Source organism: Physeter macrocephalus, chromosome 14, assembly GCF_002837175.3.
Source record: "Physeter macrocephalus isolate SW-GA chromosome 14, ASM283717v5, whole genome shotgun sequence".
In the NCBI taxonomy this organism is placed as follows: domain Eukaryota; kingdom Metazoa; phylum Chordata; class Mammalia; order Artiodactyla; family Physeteridae; genus Physeter; species Physeter macrocephalus.
Window position 1 is genome coordinate 101,273,558 of NC_041227.1, and position 12,162 is coordinate 101,285,719.

The 12,162-nt window shown below is 37.4% G+C and overlaps 1 protein-coding gene across 15 annotated transcripts in view; it reads left to right on the forward strand.

The window, feature by feature from the left end:
• Positions 1-12,162, forward strand: part of BCAS3 (BCAS3 microtubule associated cell migration factor) — a 576,467-nt gene that overhangs the window by 192,220 nt on the left and 372,085 nt on the right. For all 15 annotated transcript variants that reach the window (XM_055090058.1, XM_055090057.1, XM_028498857.2 and 12 more), the window contains exon 14: positions 728-861. In XM_055090058.1, coding sequence (XP_054946033.1) covers positions 728-861 — 134 coding nt within the window. The remainder of the gene's footprint in view (positions 1-727; positions 862-12,162) is intronic.

Here is a 12,162-nt window from a genome sequence, read left to right on the forward strand (position 1 = left end):
GAATAGTCTCTTCAAGTAATCCTGCTGAAACAATTGGGCATTATTTGCAAAAAATTTAATTTGTCTTATACCTCACACTTTATACAAAAATTAACGCAAAATGGATGATAGACCTAAAGGTTAAATATAAAACTGAGAAATTGGACAGGAAAACAAAATTTTTGTGACCTTGTGTTGGGCACAGAATTCTTAGCTATGACATCTCATCAAAATTTGCTTTGTGAAAGACACTGTTGGGAATTTAAGTAAATATTATGCTAGAGTAGAAACAAGTTTTAAACTGGTGAATTGAGTAGGATATTACTAGTTGTAGTAGTAGATAAACTGGAACTTATAATTCAGGTTTTGAGGAATGGAAAAAGTGGAAGTGGGTTTAATTACATGGAGGAAAGTCTTTTGCATTCTTTGTTATCAGATTTGCTATCTGAAAATGCTTGTGAACTCTAAATTCAGGCATTTAAACTTTTCTCTACTAGATGTATGAGAACATCACAAAACCTGGATATGTAGTATGTCACTATGCTTGTATACTGATGTGGTGTTAGGTTTTGTATTCCCGTAGGAAAAAGATCCTGCGTTTTAATTTTTTTATTTTGGGAAGTTTCTTATATTTTTGGTCATTTTTTCCCTTTGGTAATATCTTAAATCATGATAAATGCTTTGTGAAAATATTTCATCCACATACATAATGGTTTATATTTTTACCCTTTTTTGGTGTGTCCTTTAGGAATGCTTCTAGTCACAACAGACACCCTTGGCCATGACTTCCATGTCTTCCAAATTTTGACTCATCCTTGGTCCTCATCACAAAGTGCTGTCCATCATCTGTATACTCTTCACAGGGGAGAAACTGAAGCCAAAGTAAGTTGTGTATTTTTCAGAAGATGTTTTCTTTATGTAATATGACGTCTAATCCAACTGGTTATTTGTATCATATTGGAGCTTAACGTTAATGTTAGTGAGTTCATATTGTTCTTTGGACTGGGTCAGATAATTAAGAGTTTTTATCCTATTTTGATCCAGTAAATATATAAGCAGTAGGTAAACAATTCAATGAATGTTGATAAGACAGAAGTTCCATTTATCCTTCTCCCCCTACCATAATACCATTTCTAGCCTCAGAGAAAACGCTGTCATCCTTATGATAGCCATCTCTCCAGACCTTCTCCTAGGCATTTTGATTCTATACATGCATACATACACACACACATACATGTAAATACATACATATTCACATATACCAGAAAATAATCAAGTTTTATAATGTATATAACTTATATGCATAATATTCAGTGGTATGCTGGAGCCAGCTCACAGTTGCTAGTGAGAATCAGTTATGCACATCTAGCCCCAATTCTGGATGTAGTGACATTATATTGGTAGATTGAAATCATCCACGTTAGGAGTGGTTACACAGTGGAAATCAGCAACGCTAAAAATCAGGGCTGTTTTTTCTTTAGGGAGCCAGTTTTTAACATTTACCAGCACATCACTGCTCACATATGCGTGCGCGTGCATGCGCACACACATGCATACACACACATCCATATATATAATTTCATGAGCATTTGAATTAAGCACCATGCTGAGTGTATTACTTGTATTTTTTTAATACTCTTAGTATCACTTGGTAGATACTGAGATGTTTTTTAATAGCCTTAAATCCCAAATATTCTTTCACAGAGCCTGTGGGTATGCATATACCAGTACACTTCTGTATAGTTTATTCTGAAAGATAGCTCATTGACCCAACAACATTTATTGACTAGTCCATTCTTTCCCAATAGTCTAAAATGTTGTTTTTCATGACTTTGCATTAAATTTTCTATAATAGAATGAAACATCTTTAGTATATATAAACCCATGATTTATAATGATACTTAAAAGCAAGGTATTGGACATTACTGTATGTTGCTTGTTTGCAAACTCATTACTCTAAAAATTGATAATTAAAGAGAAAGTACCCTGCCTTTCTTGTATCAATTTAATAAAATGAGCAAGTAGTTGATGAGGGAAAGTTTTTCCTTATTGAAGAATTTCAGAATAAAAGATGTTGGAAATCATACTTATTTTGTTGATCATTTTATAATATATACGTTATGGTGTGCACCTGAAACTAATGTCACATGTCAGTTGTACCTCAGTTTTTAAAAAAGGTAGAAATATAAGAATCACTGTGTTGCTATTTCTAATGAAACAATGTACCTAGGCAACAAACATCTGTGTGTGGTTTTGGCTAATGAGTCTTAATGTTAGCAATGTGGAACAGTCCTACCTATATCATGTGCTTCCCAATATGATGTAATTAGGATGTATACAACATCATCTCTGAAATTAAACCTGAATTTAATTCAGCCACTAGATACGATGAGCACTTCTTAAAAAAAATTTTATTTATTTATTTTTTATACAGCAGGTTCTTTTTTTTTTTTTTTTAACATCTTTATTGGAGTATAACTGTTTTACAATAGTGTGTTAGTTTCTCCTTTACAACAAAGTGAATCAGTTATACATATACATATGTTCCCATATCTCTTTCTTCTTGTGTCTCTCTCCCTCCCACCCTCCCTATCCCACCCCTCTCATGGTCACAAAGCACAGAGGTGATCTCCCTGTGCTATGCGGCAGCTTCCCACTAGCTATCTAATTTACATTTGGTAGTGCATATATGTCCCTGCCACTCTCTCACTTCATCACAGCTTACCCTTCCCCCTCCCCACGTCCTCAAGTCCATGCTCTAGTAGGTCTGTGTTTTATTCCCATCCTACCACTAATCTCTTCATGACATTTTTTTTCTTAGATTACATATATATGTGTTAGCATACGGTATTTGTTTTTCTCCTTCTGACTTACTTCACTCTGTATGACAGACTCCAGGTCTATCCACCTCATTACAAATAACTCAGTTTCATTTCTTTTTATGGCTGAGTAATATTCCATTGTATATATGTGCCACATCTTCTTTATCCATTCATCTGTTGATGGACACTTAGGTTGCTTCCATGCCGTGACTGTCTTTAAATAAAAACCATTATTTCTCCTACTGGTTCCTTGGCTGCTGCTTCTGTTGTACAGATCTTCCTCAACTTACCATGGGGTTACGTCCCAGTAAACCCATGGTAAGTTGAAAATATCATAAATTGAAAATGCATTTAATACACCTGACGTGTCAAACATCACTGCTTAGCTTCACCTACATTCAGTGCACTCAGAACACCTAGGTTAGCCTATAGTTGGGCAAAATCATCTAATGCAAGGACTATTTTTTAATAAAGTGCTGACCATCTCGTGTAATTTATTGACTACTGTACTGACAAGCAGAGTGCTTGTCTGGGTCCGTGGTGGTTGCATCTATCCGCTGTCTCCTGGTGTGGTCGCGTGGCTGGTGGGGAGCTGGGGCTTTGCCACCCAGCATCAGGAGGAAGTGTCTTTCCCCATACGGTGGGCCCGAGGAAAGCTCAAAATTCAAAAGTCGAAGTAGTTTCTACTGAATGCGTATTGCTTTCGCATTACTGTAAAGTTAAAAAATCCTAAGTTGATTTTCTTACTCGTGAAAAGTATATTCAGTCACTCGGTAATACTGATTTCCGTTCAAGAACGCTATAGTCGAGTTGGAGAGAAAAGATGAACACACAGGAGGAGAGGCAAAGAATTTCCCCCTGAAAACTGGTTGGTATAGCGTGCTCTAGGATCTCAGAGGGAAAAGAATCAACAGAGGGTAGTCCTGGAGGGCTTTACGGAGGAGGTGGGAATTGAGCTTGTTCTTAGCGGATGGTTAGTATTGGAGCAGCTGGAGAGAACAGAGAGAGAGGGAAGGCGTTGAAGATGTGGAACAAGACGGATAAAGCGTGGAGGTGAGCAGAGAGCTGCGTGCTTGTCCCAGCCAATCCTGATGAACTCAAGTGATTAGTTCAGAACCGCTCCCGTGGGGGTGTCATCTCCATCCTCAAGGACCCCAGGAGTGGAGGCAGAGGACAGGTGGCGAGGAACGAGCGCAGCCCTGGGCCACGGGGAAGGTTCACCCACTGCACCCGGATGCCGAGGGGGAGGGGCTCCGAGGAGGGAGGGATGCTCAGGCGGGGACAGCGCTGCACAGATGCAGGGAATGGGGGGCGGGGCTGGGGGGCTTTACTTCTTCTTTTCCTATTTGGATTCCTTTTATTTCTTTTTTTTCTCTGTTTGCTGTGGCTAGAACTTCCAAAACTATGTTGAATAAGAGTGGTGAGAGTGGGCAACCTTGTCTTTTTCCTGATCTTAGTGGAAATGGTTTCAGTTTTTCACCATTGAGAACAATGCTGGCTGTGGGTTTGTCATATATGGCCTTTATTATGTTGAGGAAAGTTCCCTCTATGCCTACTTTCTGCAGGGTTTTTATCATAAATGGGTGTTGAATTTTGTCAAAAGCTTTCTCTGCATCTATTGAGATGATCATATGGTTTTTCTCCTTCAGTTTGTTGATATGGTGTATCACGTTGATTGATTTGCGTATATTGAAGAATCCTTGCATTCCTGGGATAAACCCCACTTGATCATGGTGTATGATCCTTTTAATGTGAACAGCAGGTTCTTATTAGTTATCTATTTTATACATATTAGTGTATATATGTCAATCCCAATCTCCCAATTCATCCCACCACCACCCCATCCTACTTTCTCCCCTTGGTGTCCATACGTTCGTTCTCTACATCTGTGTCTCTATTTCTGCCTTGCAAACCGGCTAATTAATTTTGTTAATTAGCACTTTAAACAAAATACATAGATAGAGGGACAAGTTAAATACCATGAGCGTGCAAGTAGTGAAATCTAAAGTGTGGGAAGTTCATTACAAAAACCAGGCTGTGTGGCAGGGCTTAGAAGTAATTTTAGAGAATAATATCTAAGTAGAAGGTGTGGACCTTGTTTGAATCCTGTTTCATACAAATCAAGTATGAAAATACATTTTTCATACAAATGGTGAGATTTGAACATTTGGCTTAGTAGATACTATTAAGGAATTTAGTATCCTTATTTTTTTGTGATTCATACAAGAGTGTGGAATTTGCTTTAAAATAATCTAGCCATAGGGGAGTGTTGGTTAGATAAAAGAACAAATACATGACAAGTAGGGATATGGTTATGTTGATTACAAGAGTCTTAAAAGACATATCAATTTACCAACTAAATTCAATATGTGAACTTTGTTTGGAGACTGATTTAAACAAGGTATAAAAAAGACATTTTTGGGCTTCCCTGGTGGCGCGGTGGTTGAGAGTCCGCCTGCCGATGCAGGGGACATGGGTTCGTGCCCCGGTCCGGGAAGATCCCACATGCCGTGGAGCAGCTGGGCCCTGTGAGCCATGGCCGCTGAGCCTGCGCATCTGGATCCTGTGCTCCGCAACAGGAGAGGCCACAACAGTGAGAGGCCCGCGTACCGCAAAAAAAAAAAAGACATTTTTGAGACAGAGAAAATTGACCTTGAACTGGGAGTTACATGATTTTAACCAGTTTATTTTGCTGGGTCTGTAATTGTGTTACTTTTTTTTTTTAAAGCCCTAATCTATTAGGCATATAACCTGAAGTCATGCTGAAGTAGTTATTGGTGAAACAATAAGATATGATATCTCTAGTTTCCTTTTGAATATTCTGGCAAAACAAAACAAACTAAGAGATAGATTCAACACAATATGCAAAGCTGGGTGCTGCTGATATTGGTGGTTCATTATAGCAATCTCTGCACTTAGTGGATATCAGGAAATTCCTCTAGGGAATTCCCTGGCGGTCCAGTAGTTAGGACTCAGCACTTTCACCACGGGGAGACTGGGTTTGATCCCTGGTTGGGGAACTAAGATCCCATAAGTTGTGCAGCGTGGCCAAAAAAAAAAAATTCCTCTTATAGAAAGTAAAAATAAAGCAGTACCTTTTACCAACATTATGCTGTTTTACTTACTTTAGCAGATTTATTGTTCATTTTCAGAAACTTTCCCAGCTCTTCTTTGGCATTTTCTCATTGAAATGCATTTTAGAGTAACCCTATTGAGTTATATAAAGAATATTTTGAAGTTTTTTATTTGGATTGCATTGAAATTACATTTTAATACAGTTAGAATTCACATCATTAAATGTAGAAATTTTGCATCCAATGTTATTTATTGCTGAGGTATCATAAACTATGGATTGTTTTGTATTAGATTTGTATCTTCCTGTTTTGCTAGATTCTACTGTAAGATCCAATACTTTTTCAGTAACATTTTCTTGGATTTTATAAGTAGAACATACATTCTGACAATTATGATAATTTTTGACTGTTTTCAATTTTATTTTTCTTGTTACATTAGGTCAGAACTCTAAAACAATGTATACCTATACAAGTGATAGTTGTAGTCTTTTCTTTGTTAATAGTACCTCCTTTTTTTTTTACTTTCTTATTTTGCTGTACTGCTAGCATCTGTTTTTACCCCAGTACCATGCTGTTTTTATTACTTTAGCTTTGTAATATAGTTTGAAATCAAGAAACTTGATGCTTCCCACTTTGTTGTTCTTTGTCATGATCACTTTTGTTATTTGGGGTCTTTGGTAGTTCCTACAAATTTTAGGATTTTTTTGTTCTAGTTCTGTGAAAAATGCCATTTGAATTTTGATAGAGATTGCATTGAATCTGTAGATTGCTTTGGGTAGTATGGACATTTTAACAGTATTAATTCTTCTAATTCATGAGCATGGATTATTTTTTCATTTATTTGTGTCTTCTTCAGTTTGTTTCATCAATGTCTTATGGTTTGCAGTGTGCAGGTCTTTCACCTCATTGGTTAAATTTTCCTATGTATTTTATTCTTTTTGATGCAATTGTAAATGGGATTATTTTCTTAATTTCTCTTTCTGATAGTTTGTTATTAGTGTGAAGAAACAGAACTGATTTTGTATCCCGTAGTTTTACTGAATTTGTTTATTAGTTTTAACAGTTTTTTGGTGTAGTGTTTATTAGGGTTTTTGTATATATAAGATCATGTCATCTTGAAATAGAGACAGTTTTATTTCTTCCATTCCAGTTTGAATGCCTTTTATTTGTTTATTTTTTTCTTGCCTAAGCGCTCTGGCTAGTACTTCCAGTACTGTGTTTAATAAAAGAATCACAAATGGGCACCCTTGTCTTGCTCCACATCTTAAAGCAAAAGCTTTCAGCTTTTCACCATTGAGTATGATGTTAGGTGTGGGCTTGTCATATATGGCCTTTATTATGTTGAGGTACAGTCTCTCTATACCCAAGTTATTGAGTTTTTATTATGAATGGATGTTGAATTGTGTCAAATGTATTTTCTGCATCTATTGGGATGATCATATTTCATTTTGTTAATGTGGTGTGTATCTCAGCACCTAGATGCAGACTGACAGGAAGCTGGCAGTGGTCTTTAAAGTATGCAAATATACTTCTTTCAGGGGAAGATTGGGAGAAGGACATTTTAGTCTGCTGCCTCTATGCTGTGCCCTGGGAGGATAGCGGGTTAAGATAAGTCAGTTAAAACTATGTAAATATCCCATTCCTCATCAAGCTTTGTATTACTTCTTTTATTTACATATATCCTTTGATTGAATAGATTCTTTATTAAATGGGTTATATTCATTCAATAATTATTTTAATACTCAAAATATCCCAGATTTGGCCACTTGGAGCCTATTACCTTGACATCTATGTACTTTTGACCTATCTCCATTATTCTTTGACAGTGTCCTTAACTTTCTGGTACAATGAACTTGCTTACTCTTATTTAGTAACCATTTGTTTTTGTTTCTTTTGCATGGAAGTTTTTAATTAGGTGAGCATTTTAGGTAAAGATTTACTATTTCAACATGCTGCTGGGCACATTTTATTTCTTTTTAAAAAATTTTTTTTCATTGAAGTATGGTTGATGTACAATATTATATGTTACAACACAGTGATTCACAATTTTTGAAGGTTATGTTCCATTTATAGTTACTAAAAATACTAGCTATATTCCCTGTGTTGTACAATACAGGGCACATTTTATTTCTTAACTCTGGTTTTTTAATCCCTGTCCTGCCCTCCCTACTTACTGATATGCTGTACCTCAGCTGCAATCTACTAGAATTATTTTAAGCACCCACACCTTTTAAAAAAAATTTACACCATTTTTTTTTTTTTTTTTTTTTTTTTTTGCGGTACACGGGCCTCTCACTGTTGTGGCCTCTCCCGTTGCGGAGCACAGGCTCCGGACGCACAGGCTCAGCAGCCATGGCTCACGGGCCTAGCCCCTCTGTGACATGTGGGATCCTCCCAGACCGGGGCACGAACCCGTGTCCCCTGCATCGGCAGGTGGACTCTCAACCACTGCACCACCAGGGAAGCCCTACACCTATTTTTGATACCTCTTTTGCGTTAGAATTATTTGTCACTTAATTTACCTTTATATCCAACTGGAAATAGAGATCTTGCTTAAGCTTCTTGGTGTCTCTCATCTGTAGAACAGTGCCCTGCACATGGACAAATGTTTGTAGGTACTAATGTTTGCTAGTGACAATGCTATTCCTATTTAGCAGGTAGGAAAACCAAATAGACGTTATTAAAATTATGTTGTTCTGTGTCACACCCTGTAATTTAGGAGACTGGAAATTTTAAACATCAAACATCAAGATCTAAGGAAACTCAATTAATGACCATAAAATTAATTTTTATAAACTTCTACTGAAAGTAATTTTGAAATGATATATAAAATTTAACACCAGTGATGAACTGTGTATGGCAAGTGATCTATCTGTCTTTGAGTATTTTAAAATCATGTCCTTCTGGAATCTTCCAAGGATTCTGAGGGTACTTTCATCACGCAAGAAAAAAAATCAAATATGTGGATCTAATTATGTTGAATTAACTTGTTTTGTGATCTGTGACTTGGGATATCCTCTGCATCTGACAGTAATTTTCCTCATAAAGTACATATGCAGTTAGAAAAATATTCTTAGTTTTCATCAATGAAGTTGTATATAGTAAGACTTTACAATATTTAAAAAATATACTTCTGTAAAGTCTTACTGAAGCAGACACAAGTAGTTTTTGTACTTAACATGCTAATTTTGATAAATGGTAAACTTGCTTTTGAAACCTCTGCATACGTGTTACTTTTACTTTATCAGAGCACTCCTGCAAAATGGTATAATTAGTATGTTTAATACTCAAGGGGAAAAGTATCTAGCTATTTAATATTATTAATTGATAGTAGCTGATGATCAGTTCAGGAAAAAAGAGTCCATGGTGCAGGAAGGGGGAACCCAGATGGAGCCTAGTAGACTCCCTTTGCTGATGAGAGTCCAGGGAGACAAAGATCATCGAGTTCTCAGGACAGAGCACCAGAGAGATGAAAGCTGCAAAGAAAGCACCCCTGAGATCTGCAGAGAAATCTGCAGCCACAGGAAGAACGACATCATACTAGTAAGGAAGAAGTAAAATTATGTTTATTTAAAGATGACATGTAGAAAATCTAATGGATACTACAAAAAAAGTTAGAACTAACAAGGCTTCAGGGTACTACATACTAGGAAAAAATAATTGGTGATTAAAAAAAATTTAGTTAAAATTTAAAAATAGTGACTATACCATGTGCAAGACTATATTCTAAAACTATAAAACATTGCTGAGAGTAAAGACCTGAATAAATAAAAGAGTTAAACCATATTCTTGGACTGGAATACTTAATATTGTTAGAATATCATTTCTGTCCAAACTGATCTATATATTCATTGCAATCTCCATCAAAATCCCAGCAGGATTTTTTTTTTTTTTTTTTTTTTTGCGGTATGCGGGCCTCTCACTGTTGTGGCCTCTCCCGTTGTGGAGCACAGGCTCCGGACGCGCAGGCCCAGCGGCCATGGCTCACGGGCCCAGCCGCTCCGCGGCATGTGGGATCTTCCCGGACCGGGGCATGAACCCACGTCCCCTGCCTCGGCAGGCGGACTCTCAAGCACTGCGCCACCAGGGAAGCCCCCAGCAGGATTTAAAAAAAATTTTTTTGGATAGAAATTGACAGGCTAATTCTCAAATTCATCTGGAAGTACATAGGACTTATACTGGGCAAAATAATATTGAAAAAGAAAAAGTTGGAGGGTTACCACTACCTGATAGTAAGACTTATTAAAGCTAAATAACATTCAGGAACGTTTCCATACACATGTACAATTGATTTTTTTTTTTTTTTTTTGCGGTACGCGGGCCTCTCACTGTTGTGGCCTCTCCCGTCGCGGAGCACAGGCTCCGGACGTGCAGGCTCAGCGGCCATGGCTCACAGGCCTAGCCGCTCCGCGGCATGTGGGATCTTCCCGGACCGGGGCACGAACCCGTGTCTCCTGCATCAGCAGGCGGACTCTCAACCACTGCGCCACCAGGGAAGCCCTGTACAATTGATTTTTGACAAAGGTGCAAAGTGGAGACAAGTTAGTCTTTTCAACAATGGTAATAGACTGGGTACTGATGTGCAAAAAAAAAAAAAGTGTTAATCCATATCTCATCCCATATACAAAAATTAACTGAAATTGGATCACAGATTTAAATATAAAATCTACGATTATAAAGCTTTTAGAAGAAAATGTAGGAGAAACCGTTTGGATTAGATACAAGTTGTCTGGTATCTACAGCACATTTTAAGGAACTCTCAAAAAGTCAGTGAGTGGAGGAACTCGATATTCCGTGTAGTGCTGTTGGGAATGTACAGTGGTACTGCCACTCTGGAAAATAGTTTGGCAGTTTATGAAAATCTTAACATAAGCTTGCCATTCCACCCAGCAACCTCAGTTGCAGGCAGTCCACAACATTAAATTCACATTGTTCTGGACGATATACAAATTTACTCCACATTTCTTTCCTGTGGTTGTCATAACAAATTACCTTAAAATAACAGAGCAAAACCAAATTGCCTTAAAATAACAGAAATTTATTTTTTCACAGTCCTGGAAGGCAAAGGTCCAAAATCAAGGTGCTGGTGAGGCTGCACTCCTTCTAGAGTTCTAACAAAGAATCTGTTCTTTGCCTTTTCCAGCTTCTGGTGACCCTCAGCATTTCTTGCCTTATGGCCACATCACTCCAGTATCTGACTCTATGGTCTCATTTCCTCCTCCTCTTCTCTGTGTCTTTTCCTCTTTGTATCTTATAAGAGTACCTGTGATTCCATTTAATGTCAACGCTGATAATCCAGGATAACTTCTCCAGATCTAGAAATTAATCACATATTTTGTCATATAAGGTAATAGTCACTCTTTGGGTCTATAATGTACTGTATGTAGGTTCCAGGGATTAGGATCTGGATGTGTCTTTTTTAGAGCCACTATTTACCTCACTACAGTCCACCCTCTGACCCTTCAAATTCAGAATTGTTTCATGTGTAAAATGTATTTACTCCATACAAACATTCCTGAAGATCTCAACACATTACAACATCTCTCTAACTCTAAAATTTCTTTAAAATATCATCAGCTCCAAAGTTCAGATCTCCTCATCAAAATCATACAAATCAGGTATGGTTGAGACTCTGCATATGATCCATCCTGGAGCAAAATTCCTCTCAATCTGTGTAGAAGGAGAGGATACAGGGAGAATGAGGCAGAAAAAAAAAATGAAGAAATAAAGATGGAAAACTTTCCAAATTTATTGAAAAAAATATATTGAATATGACAAAACACAAGTTTAACAAGACGTCATAGTAAACTTTCTGAAAACCAAAACAAATCTTGAAAGTAGCCAGAGGAAAATAACACATTACATACAGACAAATAGCATTTGAACAAACTGTTGACTTCTCATCAGAAACTATGGAAGTCAGAAGGCAGTGGAATAACATGTTTACAGGACTGAAAGAAAAAAGTACTGGTAATCAAAAATTCTCCATCCAGCAAAAGTATCATTTAAGAATGAAGGAGTAAGCAATAAACCTTGCACAGCCACACTAGAAATCATGCACAGAGAAATGATACCAGAGCAAACTTGGATATCTTGGAAGTAATGAAGTATGTGAGAAACGATCAATTTCTTATTAGAGAGCATTTTTTCTCTCCCTTTTTTTTTTTTTTTTTTTTTTTTTGCGGTACGCGGGCCTCTCACTGTTGTGACTTCTCGGGTTGGAGAGCACAGGTTCCGGACGCGCAAGCTCAGGGGCCATGGCTCACGGGCCCCGAGTCGGGGTTCGA